At 36.8% G+C, this 18,566-nt stretch overlaps 2 protein-coding genes across 7 annotated transcripts; one reads left to right on the forward strand and one right to left on the reverse strand.

Moving 5' to 3' along the window:
* Positions 1-1,949: 1,949 nt before the first annotated feature.
* On the forward strand, positions 1,950-2,987 carry LOC113708131 (fasciclin-like arabinogalactan protein 11). The gene has a single exon (XM_027230602.2). The coding sequence runs from the start codon at positions 2,065-2,067 to the stop codon at positions 2,794-2,796; it is 732 nt and encodes a 243-aa protein (XP_027086403.1). The 5' UTR covers positions 1,950-2,064; the 3' UTR covers positions 2,797-2,987.
* Positions 2,988-8,032: 5,045 nt separating this feature from the next.
* On the reverse strand, positions 8,033-11,010 carry LOC113708139 (protein indeterminate-domain 13). Of its 6 annotated transcripts, none has more exons than XM_027230636.2 (4): positions 10,686-11,010; positions 10,270-10,568; positions 9,768-10,164; positions 8,033-9,545 (listed from the first exon to the last, which is right to left on the reverse strand). In XM_027230636.2, the coding sequence occupies exons 2-4, from the start codon at positions 10,415-10,417 to the stop codon at positions 8,522-8,524; spliced, it is 1,569 nt and encodes a 522-aa protein (XP_027086437.1). In that variant the 5' UTR covers positions 10,418-10,568; positions 10,686-11,010; the 3' UTR covers positions 8,033-8,521. The 6 variants fall into 6 exon arrangements, with proteins under 6 accessions (XP_027086437.1, XP_027086418.1, XP_027086411.1 ...); XM_027230617.2 differs by having other exon boundaries at positions 9,768-10,167; positions 10,270-10,564; positions 10,686-11,009; XM_027230610.2 differs by having other exon boundaries at positions 9,768-10,167; positions 10,686-11,009.
* Between the last annotated feature and the right edge of the window lie 7,556 nt (positions 11,011-18,566).

Consider the following 18,566-nt stretch of genomic DNA (forward strand, 5'->3'; position numbering starts at 1 on the left):
GGTGTCCTATGGGCATTCGTTGAAAAGTATTTCAGATGTTAAATTTTTAGAAATATAAAATTAATTAAGGAAAGCATATTATAATTGCAAGAGGATTAATAGGAAAACGTACAAATGTAAGAGAAAGTAGTGATTGTTAATGTGTATATATACATGGTAGATTGGTTAGAACGTAGTAACGTTAACCTCGTTAGAAAAGCATTTTAACTTTTTGGTTACACGAACAACATTCAAGGCTTTAACCTTTGAAAGTAACTTGGATACATATATTGTAGTTTGTATAGTTAGTTAATTTATATAATAACAATTACTCCTTCAAATGGCTGTTCAGTCAGCTCAATCTTTTGAATTTGCTCTAGCAAGTCAAAGCATTTTCGTCTTGTTTGGAGCAACTTCCATCATTCTATGGTGGATGCATGAAAGCTGATTTGATCAAAAGGTGGAACTTATCTTTCTTTCTCCTCTTTGCTTAGAAAGCTTTAGATCAATTCGGTTGCGATGTATCAACTATCAACTACTTCACTAATTTTCAACCACACCTTACCAGGTCGTCGGCTACGCAAACGTCTTGATTTCTCTGTTCTTCCCGATAGCTGAGAACATTGGACCTCAACCAAAGCTGGACCTTCAAATCTTGAAAGGTATTATTGGATTGCTCAATTCCAATGCTCGAGCTAAATCCATACCAGGGGCAGAAGTACTACCCCATTGGACTCCAATCAGCATACACCGTGTAAAAATCTGATTTTTGCTCCGTTTGGGATTACAGTACGTTTACGGAAAAAAAAAAGAAGACATTTTTAAGTACAAAAATTACTTTTAAGATTAATTTTTCGTAATTTAAGGAACCCAGTTTTTGATAACTTAAAAGTACTTTTGTTAAAGGTACTTGTGTCAGAAGTATTTTTTTACAAGCCGCCGCAATATTAAACAGGGCTTTTGTACGTATCACGGTGCCTCCACAATAAACTTACCCCATTTTCCAAAAGGAGATGCAAAAGGAGAAACTTACCTCATTTTCCAAAGAAAACATTGTGCCCGAATCAATGGAATTTGAGAATCGAGATGGGTTACTGTGAGTATAAGAGGCAAGAAGCAATTTAATATTTGATGCTATAATTAGTTATGGATTAATCAAATTGAACACAGACTAGGCCATGTCTGCTGGAGTACCACAACATAAGTGGCTGGTTTATCAGTAGGGTATATCAAATGAATTATTTTAAAAGCAATAGTCAATGATTAGTGATCATTAAGGTATGCATTTTATTCTTAACAATTAAAACGGTAGAACATTGTTTTCTGATTCTCGCTTTTGGTAAAAAGGGGCAGAAGTCAAGAGAGGATAGCAGCTGGAATACATCCTATGTAGTTAAGTTAATACTCCTACGTTAACAACCTGGCTATTGCTTTGAAGATCTACATGCGGACATAAACGCAAGTTCCATATATATATATATATGTTTCCATAAGCTTGTCAAACTTAACCAAGCAAAAGTATGCTTTCCAATTCGATGATGACCCCAAATGGAAACTACACAATTGAAATTGGCAACTTCTATCCTAAGTTTGAATTGAGGCCAGCGAAAGAAATCTCATATATGCGTAATACGTACAAGTGGAAGTGAAGCAATCACAGAAAAACTTTCTGCCATACACCCCACTTGAGAGTTGAGTTGAGATCCTTCTGTTTTTCCTTGAATTCTAAGCAAACTATAATGGACTAAGCAGTGATTCCAACCTCATGTTCATTCCAATTCGAAATGAATAGTCTTCAAAACTAGGCTTCTTCCATTAGCTTCTCTAACTAAAGTTGCTACGCCTCACCAACATTCGTATTCATATGATGCAAACTGTTTTTCTAACTAATAAACAACAATGCACCAACTCACCAAACACGACTGTTTACTTTTCCTTTTTTACATATAAAAGCCTCCATTCCTCTCGACGAGACCAGCATAGTTCTACAAGAAAAACCTGTTTTCTTTGTTTCCCAAGTGGCATAGGCCAATAGGGCAGGGCACCGTCTCACCACACAAAATTTGCAAACAAAACTTCATAACAATGAGGAATCAAATTTCATCAGCTCTTGTATTCATAGCAGTTGTTCTCTTCCAATGCACGGACATCCTAGCTCAACCGGCTGCCGCCCCAGCACCAGCTGGTCCAACCAACATCACCAAAATCCTCGAAAAGGCCGGTCAATTCACTACATTAATCCGGCTTATGAGAATCACCCAAATCAGCGATCAGATCAATGGCCAACTCAACGATACAAATAATGGACTAACCATTTTTGCTCCAGCCGATAACGCCTTCTCAAGTCTTAAATCCGGCACCCTCAACTCCTTAACCGATCAACAGAAAGTCCAGCTTATCCAATTTCACATTATACCCTCATTTATCTCAGCGACACAGTTCCAAACTATTAGCAATCCAGTAAGGACTCAAGCCGGAGACAGCTCGGCCCGATTCCCATTAAACGTGACCACCTCCGGCAACCAAGTGAACGTGTCGACTGGGGTTGATGATGCCACGGTGGCCAACACAATCTATACGGACAACCAACTTGCTGTTTATCAAGTGGATAAAGTGCTTCTGCCCTTGAGCTTATTTGGTGCTCCGGCACCGGCATTGGCCCCCGCTCCGACATCTGGAGAGGATAAGAAGAAGAAGTCAGCGGCTGATACTCCCACGTCAGGCGATGATACGCCGTCGTCCGATGCAAGTGGGCTTCGCGTGCATGGCATGGCCGTTTGTTTTGGAGCTGCGATTTTCGCTACAGTTTGGTTGTGACGAGTTAAAAGTGGACGGTGGTGATTGAATCAGGTGGGGAGTGCTGATGTGGGGTCCGTGTTTTAAGGCATTCCATGATTTTGCTGAGTCCTATTCGACGGTCGAGATTGAAAAAAAAAAAAGAAAGAAAAAAGAAACTTGATGTGTCTTTTTAATAATTGCATTGAATATGGTCGCATTTGCTATTTGGAGTTCTGAACTTAACGTAGCACATTAAATCATTCAATTTTTGGATTATGTTTAGGGTCTTTCACACTTTTTGTTGCTTTTCTTTTTTCACTTTTTTTTTTTTTTCATTTTCTTCCAGCTTGTGTATCTTGAGACTATGTACCATTATACAGCAAAAATTTGTGTTTTTATTCCTTTATTCCAGTTAAATTCATCGGATATGTTATCATAAAATACCAAAGTTGGTCCTGTTCTTAAATTTACTTGGGGCTTCTACTTAATTCAAAATTTTAACTGCTCGCTGTTTGCATAATCAAAATCGGCCATCAAACTAGGAGTATTAAAAGTAAATATATGAATTCAGTTCATAATAAATAATTAAGTGATGGTACGGGGGCAATAGTGCTTTTGTCTCATTGTGGATAGGCGATTATGAGGTGTAGATGTGGTTTTTGGTCTATACCAAAAAATCAAAATCACCGGGATAATCTGCTATCCAAATACACTCTGAGTTTTTTATAATGGTGGATTCGTGGCAAAGTTGAGATAAGACATTTGATGGGATTATACACTCCTAATACACTGTAATGGGGAGGAAATTAAAGAAACCCTCTCATTTGGTAAGAAATTGTAATCGCTTTTAAAAGAGATACTAAAAGCAAGTTTATTCAATTCTCCTTATTTACCAAACAAAAAATGTAACAATAAATACTAATCATTAGGGATATGGGATAACCTCATTAGGCCTCAGGTCGTGTGGTCGATTCTGACTCTCCTACCGTCTCGTGTATCCTTAGGGGGCGAGGCGCACGGGTACAAAGAGATTAGTTTGACAAAAGATGGGACACTCCCAGTATTGACAAAAAAAAAAAAAAAAAGAAGAATACTAATCAATAGTGAAAGAAAGAAAAAGGAGGGGGCAGGCTTTCCTTGAGATTGTTGACATTTTCTTCATTGAATTTAGGACACCGGGCATGATAATTTCTTCGAGGATACGCGTGTGCAGGATGCAGACCCAATAATACTCTGGATCCACATACGGAAAATGCATGCTCATGGCCCACCAATACTGTGGGCCCATATACTGAGACTAGTAATAATGGCCCACCATATGGGCTGCTTCGCTTCTAACTCCCGTGACCCCCTTCTTTTTCTCTCTCTCTTTTTCGTTTTTGATGGAATTGTTTTTTCCACTATTCCGTGTGTGCATTTCTAGGGATTAAAGAAAGGGCTCTGGGGAACCAACAGAGCCATAATTATTGAAGTCTAGGGAAATTCTGGATGAATGCTTATACTTTGTACTACATGATTTGGATGCAAACTTGAAGGAGAGGGGGAGGGGGAGGGGGGGGGGGGGGAATGCATTTCAGACAGTTGGGCCCAAAAATATTAAGCATCCAAAGGAAATTAAAGGCCCGTGATGATTTTTGGGAAAATAATAAACTGGTGCATGGGTGGCTTTGCTAGGCTAGGCTAGGCTGCACTTTATTATTATTATTTTTTTTATATAAAAAAAAGTCATTTTCTTCTATTTGTTTCAACATCTATATAATTTTTTGTCCGTGTTTGAGATAGGAAAGAGTAATGAGACTAGTTTCGAGTGCTCGGATAAACTAAAAACAAATGTACTTGTCTTAAACAAGTTGGCTATCAAAAGGGATTTAAAATCCCTCTTTGATAAGCAGGTAAGGAGTTTAAATCTCACACCTGAGATACAACACCCTGCAGTTAAAAATTCCGAAAAATTAAATGTACCAAAACACTCTTTTGATTCTCATACAATCTAGTTGAGTTCCCCTTCCCCCGTGGAATGGGATAGCATATCCAAAAAGTCCCCCTCTCATGTAGAATAGGATGATAAAGATGTTGCTAATTTACAAAAAGTTGGACTAAAAACATTTCTTGACTAATACAAGCTAACCTTTGCATCTCGGTTGCACAATCATAATCTCATCCTTTTCATTGCTGTTTGAAGGAGAAGCCTTTTGAAAAATGAGAAAGGAATTCAAACTAATCGAGTTTATGTTCAATTTGTTCTACCAGTGCATCCAAAATGTTAAAAACAATAATCTGAATACACGCACAAAGATTAATTTAGCTATAACATACTAAATCTTCAAATTTGTTCTTGAATTTGTAAAGTCTAACATGAGGAAAAAAAAGTATGCTTTGGCGAATTTACAAATTTAGAGATAAAATGTTGGGAACATGAAAAAAATGGTGGCGATGTTGATTTTCTCTCTAAAATATTGTAAAAAATTGTCACTAGAGCCGGCCGGCCCTTGAAAGTTTGATTTCTTTCTTTATTATCTCTTTCAAATAAAACTTTTAACATATGTTTTTATGCAGAATTGACCTATTCAGAATATTTTATTTTTCCAAATTCGTCCTGAATTTCGGACTGATAATATAACTTCTTGTGCCATCTTGATCCCTCTGAATCTTGAAGGTCGATAATGACGCAGATAATTTAGGGCTAGAAGAAGAATCAATAGTTCAACACTCGACATCTCAACAGTATAGATGCCATATTCAATTTGGAGGATCAATCTGAAAACCAAAATTACACCATAAACGAAAATTTGAAAACACAATTATGGTGGCCTTTGGTCGAAAAACTTGCATTTGAAATTTCCAAAGCATCATAGTCACATGTTAGCAAAGACTATATAACATTTAGGATACACCAAATTTCAACATTAGAGGTTTGAATTTTCAATTTCCGATGTTTCCCCTCTACTTAATTGATTGATACAAAATAAATAAATAAATAAATAAATAAATGAATAGAGCAAGGGACCGCTAACCGTGATGGATTGATCTTTCGTAGAAGGGACCCCTTGGCCCCGGCTAATATCAGTCATAGCTGGCGGGAATGATCAACAAATCATGCCTTTCTTCTCTTGTATTTCATGGTTAATATTTCTTCATCTTCTTCTTCTTTTTGTTTTGTTTTGTTTACTCTACTAGTAAGTGCTGTATGTTATGATCGGAAATTCAGAATTTTCAAGCTCTGTGGTTTCGAATTTCTACGTCTTTTTTCTCAGTTTCCTATCACTTTGAAATTCTTCACTATAGCCATATAGTACAAATTACAAGAAATGGTGGTGTGTTTGGTTCTCCTTGGTCATCCATCCATAAACGGGGTGCGATGGTCATCGAATTTGTACAAGATGTTGAATTAAAGGTTGCCCTTGAGATGAACTTCACTTCGAGTTTTCCTTCGCTTGTCTTTTCTCTAATTGAAAAAAATTACTGCGAGCAGAAATCAAGATCGACTATGCCGCAGCTAAAAACATATCAAAACTACCCCCCAAGAGTTGAATACATGATTCAAAAAGCAAAACAAGCCTTAAACAACATATTACGCCAGAAAACGCACCAAATAAATGAACCAATCTAAAGAAAACAATTTCACCCCGCCTGTATCAGCATCCGGGATCCTGCTGAAGGCTTAAGCTGTCTATGTTTTTACAAGTAGATAGGGCTTGAGAGGGGGTCGCAGCGGTCAACTGGCCGGTTCATGCACGATTCTTTTCTTTTCTTTACGTCGCTATAGCGGCAGAATGCTGAGATTTCTTCAAGAAATTAACAGGGACTGATGACGCTTAACAACCGGTCCATGCACGAATCTTTATACGTCGCTATATATAGCGGCAGTATGCTAAGATTGCATAAGAAATTGGAGTTAAGAAATTAACGGGACTGACGCCTACCTAACAAACGGCTTGAACGAACATCTATCTCCTTTTATGGTACTCTCTATCTATACCTTGTTTAACATTAGCACATACCTTAAACCAACTTACCATAAACTTCCAAAATGCTTCTATATACGGCTGCTAGACACGTCTCAAGATTTTCTCAGCTCATTGCACTATCAATTGGGTTTAAACCCTCCTTTATATAGTCTTCAGGGGATTACTTTATTCTAACTTGGCGTTTTATAAATATGAAAGATTTGAAAGATTACCTGCTAATTTTGTTGAAAGGGAGATTTGGACTAAAATAATTGAAGCCGTTTCAAGCCATGTATATATATATACGTGTGTGTGTGTTGGGCTGAAGCTAGAGCTAGAGAGCATCGGAAAGAGATTGGAACAAAAGATGGGGACATTATTGTTTGCATGCAGCCAAGGGTAAAGACAAGTAGTGTGTGTCGACATGTTGTGTTGAGACAGAAGCAGAAAATGCTGACACGTTTTCTGTGTGTGGTGAGTTTCATTTGAATCCTAAATTGGAATCAAGATCTCATCTGCTGTAACTCCTAGGTTAATATATGCAAACAGATTTATCTCTGAGGAAAAAAAATATAAGCAAACAGATTTATCTCTGAGGATTACATGCCTTGCATTAATACCGTCATTTTGGCTGTCAAGATTCCGTTCTCGTTCACCCAAAAAAAAGAAACAAAAAGAAAATGTAATTGATGCGAAGTCCTCTTCGTTGTAATTTGTATTTCCATGATTTTACTGTTCAAGCGCGAATGCAAAATTGTAACAAACAAATGAATCAACGAATCTTTAATTAGTTCTTGATTTGAGAGACACAACGGTGATTGATGTCTTCTTTCTACGTATATTGTGCGGTTCAATTCTCTTTTTCCCTCGTATAATCTAAATCACAAGCATTTCAACTAGTGTGCGACCTCAAAAAATAACCAAACAAAAGAAGAAACGGAAAAGGAAAAGTATCTCGTCTCTTTTAAAGAAAATAGAATTGTTACAAGATCGAATTAACCAGGATTATGCCACCCAAGTTCCACATAGGAGAAAGCTAGAGTTCAATTGAAACAATTTGATGAATTCTCAATAAGCACCAATTAGCAGCCAACCAAAAGTTAACCAGAGAGAGAGAGAGAGAGAGAGAGAGAGATCCGTGACAGAAAGGTACGACATATGCGGCCTAGCCCGTAGTTTCCTATCCTAAAAAGGTCATCACCTAGTCACTTCTCTAATAATTCCACAATTGATTTGGGGCAAAAGTCGAAAAGAGAGGGACTAACCAAAAAGTCAAAAACTAAACTTGAGAGAGTGCAAGAAAAACGAAAGCAAACTACAAAAAAGAGTTTAAGAAAGTGGGACGGTTACCATATTGTTGGCAAACCCTCATTATCACAAGAACTTTCAGTAAAATACACACATTTTCTTCTCTCAGCCAATGGTCCATCACCACAATCCATGATCCAACCAAGAAATACAAATTCAAACTCCAATACATTGCCCTAGTTTAGGCTGTTTGTAGGAGTGACCCAAAAAGGACTTTTTCACGGACTCACCAAAAGTGGTCCAATATAAAGCTCCCCCTTCGTAGGGTAGAAGTAGAAGTAGAGAAATTGTCTCTGTGGATGCAGTCATCTAACCCATGGCCTGCCTTTTGATTGCCAAGTCTCTATTTTGTCAAGTCCCTTCCCATAGTCAGTGGCCCCCTCCCTCCCCTCCTAATCCTCCTCTCCTTCTCTGACAATTCACAAGATCCCCTCTTCTCTCTCTTTCTTTCCTTTTCGAATTATGGAATGGTCCTTTTCCCGTTCAGCATCGAAGGAAATTTTTGAACCTCATTGGTTTCCAAAATCCATGGCTGAACTCATTGATGAAGCAAACTTGACTAATTCATTTTGTTGCAAAAAGGGCCTGCTTTCATTCCCTCCTACTCCAAGAAAATCTCTAGTTAATCCGCCTTCAGCTTCATTTCCACTTGATTTACTTTGGCTGCCCCCTCTATCAGTACTGCCAGGCATTATTGTTGGAGGGGCCGATGGATGTCTCAAATTGCCAACTAAATTATTGCTTGATCTCATGTTTCCTAGCAGCAATCCATCTCCTTGATTTGTAGTTATAGTCGATTGGGATGTCGAAGTCATTAGCCCATTCAAGTTTTCCGCTTGGCCGAAATTCTGCAGCTCATTTCTGCTTTGGTTCAAAGAATTGAAATTCGAAAGACTAGACAAAGATGAGCTCATGAGGCCAAAGCCTGTTCCAAAGATAGCTGAATTGCTTCTTGTTGATCCCATTTGAGCTGCTTTTTGCAACAGTGCAGTTGCTGACATGTGAGCCGGTGCTGTTTCATGCTGGCTACTATTTTGGCCATTGTTGTAGTACAGTGAACTAATGTGGTCTGACAAATTTCCTCTGTTCTCCTCTTCCTCCTTTAGTACTCGGGGCAGACCGGATGACGAAGCATTCCCACCGCTATTGAACCATTGATTCTGTGAAGACAACCCCAGCATATTCGTCGGAGTCATTTGGACCAGTTCAGGCAGGCTTGTTGAGCTTGACGCCAAGAAAGCATTAGAATTACCTGGATGATTTCCAATAGGATTATTGAGCTGAGTATTTGCATTATCCAACCACAATGGCAGCCTAGGTTTCTGACCATTCAGATTAAGCTGGCCCGTGGCAGGGTCTAGTCCAGCAATACTACTAGAAAATTGTGGATTTCCGGCTGGTTGAAGACTGCTTAGACCCCCATTAAACAATTCATTTCTGAAATTAAGATTCGCGGATGGAATTGGAGCAAACCTTGCACTTTCTTCAGCCAATGCATCACAGAAAGCTCGATGGGTGATAAAGCTGTCTTTTCTGTTAAACATAACCGAATTCGAACTCAATAACTTGACTAGATATTACTAATATGCGTACTCAGGCGATAATAAAAGCTCAACGCCGTTGACCATGAATCAATAAATTCCTTAACCAAACAAATCATGTATAGAACATAGATACTACGTACGCTACACATGATTCGCATTAAATTGAACTTCTATGATGGAATTTTCAGTTAAAAGGGTTTAGCATGCATACCTGGAGAAGAGTGTTCCGCAGTCGCATTTATACTCTCTAGTCCCGCAAATCTTACCATGAGCTTTCCAATCCGATTGGACCGCATATTTCTTGGAACATTTTTCGCACTTCCATTTCTTCTCGCCATGTTTTCTGCTGAAATGTTTCTTGATGCCGGTGAGGTCTCCCAGAGCTCTGGACGGGTCATGGTGAACACAAGTCTTCTCCGGACAGATATACACTTTCTTCTTGACTTCTTTGTTGGTTCTTTGCTTCAGCTTCCAAGGAAGATTGTGACCTCTCCTGTGCAGCTGCAAATTCTGGTCTCTCTGAAAACCCTTGTTACATATTTCGCATAAGAACCGATTTGTAGCCATCAAAGACTTTGGTGAGAGTGCTACCACTTCTGCATCTGGATCTGCTAAAAAATCCACAGTTTTTTATTCAATAACACAAGAACAAATATGTACTTACAGATAAAAAGGAAAAAAATTCATAAGGCTATGGAAATAAGCCAGCTTGCCTGGAGTTCCCGGAAGATTTCTCTTCCTTTTAGCAGCGTTTGAATTAGGGTTAGGGTTGGAATTGTTAGGATTAGGGTTTGGAAGATTTGGATTAGGATCTTGAATGAACCCTCTTAGTGAAGAAGCAAGCCCTTCATCAGACATCATCTTGAAGTAGAAAAGAGAGAGAGCAAGCTATATAGCACGAAGAGTTAAGAGGAGCAGCAGCTGAGCTGATGATGTAGCTAAAAGAACAAACTCAGAAGGTGCCGTGGCAAATATATATGCACTACAAAACCAACTGGCTGCTCTCGCCTGCCTACACAGAAAAAACAAAAGGATTTGCTGAAAATAGCTAAATCAAAACTTTCCCTGAAAACAAAGAAAAACCCACATAACATACAAAACCCAGTTGCATATCAGTACAATTATCCACCTCTTCAGTCTTCACTGCTACTAATACTTGCACAGATCTTCTTCGCCTTTGTTTGAACCTTAGCAGAAAAAACCATATAACCATGAACAACAGCCAGCTAAAAGAAGGAATATTTTCTCACTCTATCTTTCTCTTTCATTTCTTATCTTACACGGCTTCTCTCAAGAGAGAGTCGGTCAGCCATAGACTCAGAGTGGACCACTCTTCCTCTCTCTCTCTCTCTCTCTCTCTCTTTCTCCCCCCCTCATGCAAACACATATCGACATCTTGGTCTCCACAGTTAAAAAAAATAAAAAATTTCGATACTAATAATAATTCACTTGAATTAGTTTTAGTATATTGTCAAATAGTATGAGCTATAGTATATATTTTGTGATACTTTTCATGGCTTAGACTAAGATCGAATTCGTCCTACTTCTATTGGACTATATGACTAACTAGCATTAGCATAGAAAAGAATTATGGATACATGGCAAGGTAAAAGAGTACTATTTGACCGAACAAAAAAAACGGTAAAAGAGTACTAGCTAGTGGTAAAAGGGAGTAAAAAGATAAGAGTAGTAGAATCAAACATTAGATCTTCAAAAAGTTTGATAGGGAAAAGTGCAACGCCTTTACAGCCATTCATCAGGTAATAATGATTATGCCATAATTGAATTTGGACCCTGGTTGTGAACATTTTGAGCGAGAGTTTTTTTTAAAAAAAAAAAAAAAAAAAAAAAGAAGAGAGAGAGAGAGAGAGAGAGAGTGTGTGTGTGTGTGAGACCGTGGCACTGTGTGACTGTGTGAAATGATGGATAGACGTGAGTGAGCGAGACTGGTACGAGTATAGTATTCATACGGTGCCGTCCCGTGAAGCTCCTGACTAGGAATTGGATTCAGTGGAAGATTAGGTGGGCTGGACCGGACCCACAATGTTGTCATCGCATATACTGAGGGAGATATATCATTACCATTATAGAAGTACTACCTAGTCTTGGTACCTGTAATTATTTTTGTGATACTAACTGGTTTCCACTATTTCAATTACATCCTTATTAATTGATGATAAAAGTTTTACAGTAGTGTGCTCTTATAATTTATGATAATTTAAATTCATTGTAGAAAATAATGGTTGATGACAAGATGAAATGTTAATTGATGATTAAGTTCACTATATATGTTATATCTTATCATATTGATTTATAAATGAAACAATTTATTTATGAAACATTGAATAAATAGATGAATTATGTAAGTTGTATACATCCAATTTTGCATCTTGAACCCAATATATCTCAATTTGATTTTAGTATCATGCATGAGGCTTAGTTAGTTAGAAGAAGTATAATCAAAATTTGGTTTTATTTTTTGTGATAGTAAACCTACCATCCTTTCCAATAATTAGAACATTTTACTACATTTCAAACAGTTAGAGTCGTTTCCTTTCTAAAGTACTTCACTACATTAGAACATTTTGTGCTTATTATTGTCTAAAGTACTTTCCTTTCTAATAATTAGAGTCGTTGAATTCTAATACTGTACGTAATAGTTAACAATAGTGGTGGGTTACAAAAAATGAAGCATTGAATCTCAATTATGATGGTAATTAAAATAATAAGCACTTCTATCTAAAACTATCCCTTTCCATTTTACTCCCAATTTATTTGTTAATGAAAAATTCTCAATTATCCACAAATATTCCAATTCTAAGAGATTATCAAATATATTAATATAGATACTAGAAAAAAGATGATCTTAAGACAAAAAGTTATCGTTGCAAAACAGTAGCGAAAGCCAACTAGCCAGCAATTTGATGGCATCTACAAGAGTGAAAGAAAAAGAAAAAGAGGAAAGGTTAGATAAATATGTTAAATTACCTAATATATTGACATAGTATGTGATTAGATGATTACCGAATATATAAAATTGGATACAAATAAATGATATTAGTAGACCCATATGATATTATTGCTATAGTGTGACCACGGTTATTCATAATATCTAAAAAAAAAAAAAATTATATTTTAAAATAATACAATAACATGCAAAGCACGTGAAGTATTACTAGTACTATTAATGTGTATGTATATGTCATGCAATGCATTCACAATTGCTTGCAATAACAATCACTGGATACTATGTACATGTTAATTCTATCAAAGTAAACATCTATTTGAGGATGCACATCAGTGCATCAAACAGAAATTTTTTTTTGATTGCATCATAAATATGTTTTTTTAGTTTTTAAATTATCATTTTTATTTCACATACATCATATTACAAAAAGTGCTAGAATATTTATTTCAAAAAATCCCTTGTCCAAACATACTCACAAAAATTTCTCCAATTTTGGTTCGAATATAAAATTGAGTCGCACTATTTGATATCCAAAAGATACCAAATAAAAAGTGAATCGGGTGCTATTTTTTCTGTAAATTTTTTTCCTTAAATTTTTGCTAAAATGTTTCGATCCTCGCGGTGAATGATAACTTTAACGGTTTTAATTTTTCTGTGCTTATTTGGTGCGTGCACTCATAGAAAACCTATAAAATGTTAGCATCTCACATTTAAATTGTGATGTTCAGTATTAACTGCCTCTTGCAATTGCTGCTCATCTACGCATATCCAGAGTAGAGGAGAAATACGGAGTGCAAAGATAATTAAAGTTTGACCATAATACTTAAATTGTCTAATTTTTGAAACATAGTACTTCTTTTCATGGAAATTTTAATTTTAACCTTTAGAAAAGTATCAAATTAATGTCTAATTTAATTAGCATGGTGCAACCTCTGCATTAAACATCCTTTAGAGACAAAGGGTATAAGGGGCATCACCATGACTGATTCCAGTGTAATCGTCTACGACCCTCCCCAAGATCAAAAAAAAAAAAAAGAAGGGTATAAGAGGGCCTAGACGATTTCAGCTTGGACGATTGCAAGATTGCTTGCATGTTACCAAATTTAAAATCACTAATGATTGAGATTAGTTGGTATGCTGATTGATTAAGCATATATGATTGAGAAGTATGGCGTATTCTTTTAGGTTACTATACAATTGGTCCGTGGACAGAAGACACAGTTGCATGTTTTGCAGGGTAACTATTTCTTCGAATTGAGATGCCTCCTAGTCCCTCCCGTATATATACTAGTACTATTTAGAGAGAGAGAGAGGGTGTACTTGTATCGTATGTGTGTGTGAGAGAGAGAGAGAGAGAGAAAGAGAAGGATATGAAGTGGATAACAGTAGCAGCATAATAGTGTAATAGCAGCTGTAGTACGAAGACAAGAGATGACTGGTTGCGCTTTGATATGTCGACCAGTCCACGAGACGAGACACCCACGAACAACATACATACCAACACGCTTTTCTAAAAATTCGCTTTTCTTCTCTCAAAGTCTCAAACAGATCATGAGACGATGAGATCTTGATTCTTGAAACCAAAAATTACTCTTCGCACCCGCAAAGAGAGAGAGGGGGAGATGGTGGGCTAAATAAATTCTGATGCCTAATTGAAGAGTTAAAATTATATTGCTAATATATATATATGTAAATGAAAAAGAAAGTTCAGAAAGAATCTCTTCCGGTTTCTGAACTGTTCGATTCAGACTTCAGACACCGCCCGATCTATGCAGATGATTGATCTCTCCCTGGTCCCTCTTCCCTCTCTCGGCTGGGGGTCCCCCTCCTTCTCTTTCCTCTTGCTAATGCGTGAAATTGATAGATACTCATTCATTTATTACCTGGCCAGTAGTAGTACTGCAACATATGATACGATCACTTTTTTCTGTTCCTCTACGATGTATTGCTTGCTTGCTGGGTAAATTTTTTGAAAAGGTTATTGCCTTTTTTCCCTTTCCTTTTTCCTCCAAAAAAAATAAAAAATGAAAAAGTCTGCCTTCTTTTGTTTTGCAGAATTTAATTAGTCAGTAGTATCTAACCAACCAATTTGTCCACGCTGCGATACATAATTTTTCTTCCTTTTTTTGGTCCAAAAGAAGGGATTTCAAGACTTGTAAGATCAGAGAAGGCGAAAGAAAATTGTTGAAAGTGAAATCAAGTACTTCACAGTTAGTTATCTGATTAATTTAATCAATCGCCGCATCAGTTAAATTGGGTCTTGCAGATTACAGTTGTTTTAACCATTCTTCGAGATATATACCAAATGCCACAAGATATATATATCTCATCATTTTCCCCCCCTCATTAATGGTTGAAAGCTGCATTGGAGGAGTACGAAAGCACTGTACTTACTGAGGGGAGAAATGATGCATTGGCCAGGGCGGGTTGACGAGTGCCTGAGCGTCACAAAAAGAAGGTCACGAGCCAAAACGTACGTTTGGTGGAACTGCCAAAAAGGAACAGGAATCCAGTAATTAGATTTCTCTAACAACAAGAGATTTTATGATTGAGGGGAAACTTCATCAGCTTTGCGGAAGCTGGCTCTCATCTGCCATCACTTTTGGGCAGATGACTACAATACAGGGAAACTTCTCAAGAACAGAAAAAAACAAGGGAAAAAGAATATTCTTATCTGCTGATGTTGTAGATAAAGAGTGTGATAGCAATAATAAACACGGTAGAGAGCCAGTGTGGCGCCATGGCATTATCTGGTTACTCGATCCAGAAAACAGTCCATAAATTGCTCAAAACTATAAGATGTGTGCATTCTTGGATAGTTCTACACTTCTAGAACGCTTTTTCTTTTCTTGGACAAGCTTTATCTCGTGAAATTAGAGCGCAGATAAAGGTTATTTGGATTGCACCAAATTAACAATTTCTTTTTTCAAATTTTCTTTTGCTGTTTACATGTTTTTGTTGCCAAATTTGGTAATGGACGCGGAACAGTCATCAATGGTTTTCCGAATTATTTGCATCTTCGTCATAATATGGTTAATGCTCAAAGTTCTATGTTTGAAGGAAGAGGATATATAACTTATGCTTGAGAGATATCACACAAATTTTTCGGGGACATTTACCTTGTATATCTCCAACAATTAGTAAATTCACTGCATGGTTTCGGTGAGGGCCGGCTTTATGCAAAGAAATTTCATCAAACAAGATGAATATAATTTCTAGCAATAAGCATAACTGTTTCACGAGACCATTAGTCTTGAATCAGGCAATAACAATTACTAAACAAAATATTCTTGGTTATTACCGTTTCCCATGCATGCAAGTTTGGAGAGTATTCCCACGTAAGCCTTTTTTTTTTTTTTTTTAATAAAAAAAAGCAAGTAAGCTTTGATTAAGCTTGATTAAGGTAGGGGTTCAAGATTACCTCAAAGGTCATGAATATAATAAATGGTTTGGCTAACGAATGTCTAATAATGACCAATTGTTAAGAGGTTTTTAGGTGATAATTTTTTTTTATTAAAAAAGTACAATTAATTCAAAAAGTGTTTAAATAGAGGAGATGCATAAACGGTAAATGCACGTATTAAAACGATAAGTTGAATAATTTTTCTAATGGATGCCTATTATGCAGTGCAATCGTTAATATATCTAACATTCACTTAATCTATCATGCATATATACATAATAACAATTATTATCTTTCATTGCATTTATACAATTTCTCTATTTAATTTTACTTATCCTCCCTTATATTTATTTACTTTCTTTCAAAAAATATGACGCTTGAAATATATCTTAAGTTAAAATTTATTTCTATAATAAAATACGATTACGTGAATGAGCAAGAGACAACAAATGGTTATAGATTAATGTAGAGTAGTTATTGCATTTGACACATGAAACTATATATATAACCAGCAGATGCCTCCATCAATTCATTCACTTGCATCAATAAAATATAAGGAGGATGGTATAAAAGCTCAACCACTTTTGGCATGAAGCAGTCGGATTATACTCTTTTGAACAACCATTGGGATGCTTTCTTAATTCCCTCGATCTCTGAAGAATGCAAAGTGTTGAAGACACCAAACCCCACATCAAACTCACCTACTCAAATATCAACTGCCTAGTCCAGAATGTTTCTTGACGCCAAGCCTGAATTTTATGGGGGAGAGTAATTTATGTGTTTATTCCTCTTCTCTTTCTAACTAGAGAATTGGAAAATTTGCGGAAAACACGGGAATTATTTTAGAATTCTTGTTTGGCATAGTTTTCTTTCTTTTTTTTTTTTTTTTTAAGGTTTGAATTGTTTGGTAGATTTAACAAATGAAATCAGAAGATCTTCACATGCAACTTCCCATGTTTACTCATGCACCAGCTTATGGTACCCTATGGGAGATGGGTTTCTTTACGATAGGAAGGAACGGGGATATTCGGCTTCTTACTGCAAAATCAGCGGAAGGGAACTTTAAACAATTTTTGACTAATTCAAAGGAATAAGCCATGTCAGAACCTATTTTTTAAATTCCATTAGAAATTTTTTAAGAGTAGATATTAAAATTTCCTTGGAAATGAAAGTAGGGCATGGCGAGATGGAATATTTTCAAACTTCAAGGGGTTGATAACAGAACTTTATAATTAAAATTTTTGCACAAATCTTTGTGGGGCTCTAAGGAATTTCATAATATTGAGACGGTAGTCACCGCCGCCCCCCGCCCCCCCCCCCCCCCCCCCCCCCCCCCACCACAAAAAAAAAAACCTCCTCCAAACAAAACACGCCCTCTCATATATAACTTTTTTCTGCTATTTGAAAAAAACAATTTTTTTTGGTAAGATGCTATTTGAATTGATTCAAGGAAATTTAGGAGTCCGAATTACTTTTGGGAAGCAAGAAAACCTTCTCCTCCTATCATGAAGTTCAGGATTCGAATCTTGAATCTTGTACCTTACAATTTAGGGTGGAAAGACTGTGGAGTGACGTGGTGGGAGGATAAAAAATTTAAAAAAAAAGGAAGTAAGAAAACTTTTTTTTTCTCATAATTGAAGGGGTCATTCCAAACCCTACAAGTTAGTACAAGAGAGAGGGAGCAAGAATAAGTTGGTTTTGAATAATAATAATGCAAACGTAAAACCTGATGCATGCATATGGTATATGAATTGAGCCTGATGGGTTTTACATTTCATGCAGTTTGTGGTGGGCTTTTCCAAGGACATTTCTTCAGCGTAGGGCGGGCTGCCCATTCACCGTGGTTAAACCAGCAGCAAGTTCTGAATACACGCTTTTACTTTTACTTTTACTTTTAGTCGTTTTAGAGAGGAGAAGCGCTCACATTTGCCCCGAATTGACGGACTGGTACCAGTAAATACTTGCGTATTTTTCCCCTTGAAAACAAAAAGCGTGGTTCAAAAACAACATCGTTCGGAATTAGAGAAAAATGCATTTACAACTTTCTCAGAGGACTGCAATTCAGGATGTAGACCCTTCATCTTTTTTTCTTTTTTTTTTTAAATGATTGCTGCTGCTGTGAGTGCTGTCCTCATTGTTTCGAAAAACAGTTGAGAAAGAAATTGCGGATAGGAAAGTCCTGAAAGGATGTTTTGTGGGTGGGGATGGATATTTCCTTCTTCAAACGAAGCCCAATTATGATATACTGATGAACAGAGAAGACAAAGGTCCAGGTCTTTGTATTGGACAGTTCCAGCCATTGGAATGAAGTCCAACCCATGCATGAGATGCCGTCGAATATGCAAGGTAAAAACATCTGCAATTTCGTAATTTTAGAAATGGCATTCGATTAAGGGCAGTATTTTTCATCTTTTTCTTTTCTATTTGGCAGAAAAATCTGTAGCATATAATTGCAAGAAGCAACAATTCACAGTCAATCTTTCATGCCTCATAAACTCAATTTAAATCCGAATAACTTGAATGGTGAATTTATTGGAAACCACAATCATTTTAATTTATTTGAGACTTCCGAGCTTGGGACATTAGTAAAGAAACCCCTCAGAAACGGGGAGAACAAACAATTTTAGGGTGTACATACC

This window comes from Coffea arabica, chromosome 1e (genome assembly GCF_036785885.1).
Source record: "Coffea arabica cultivar ET-39 chromosome 1e, Coffea Arabica ET-39 HiFi, whole genome shotgun sequence".
In the NCBI taxonomy this organism is placed as follows: Eukaryota; Viridiplantae; Streptophyta; class Magnoliopsida; order Gentianales; family Rubiaceae; genus Coffea; species Coffea arabica.

Bases quoted from the DNA above. Each gene is read 5' to 3' on its own strand.
- LOC113708139 (XM_027230617.2), bottom strand. From the start codon at position 10,417: ATGATGTCTGATGAAGGGCTTGCTTCTTCACTAAGAGGGTTCATTCAA. The intron at 10,168-10,269 runs GCAAGCTGGCTT...TGGATTTTTTAG, and splicing joins AAATCTTCCGGGAACTCCAG to CAGATCCAGATGCAGAAGTG. The intron at 9,546-9,767 runs GTATGCATGCTA...TATGTTTAACAG, and splicing joins TGCGGAACACTCTTCTCCAG to AAAAGACAGCTTTATCACCC.
- LOC113708131 (XM_027230602.2), top strand. From the start codon at position 2,065: ATGAGGAATCAAATTTCATCAGCTCTTGTATTCATAGCAGTTGTTCTC.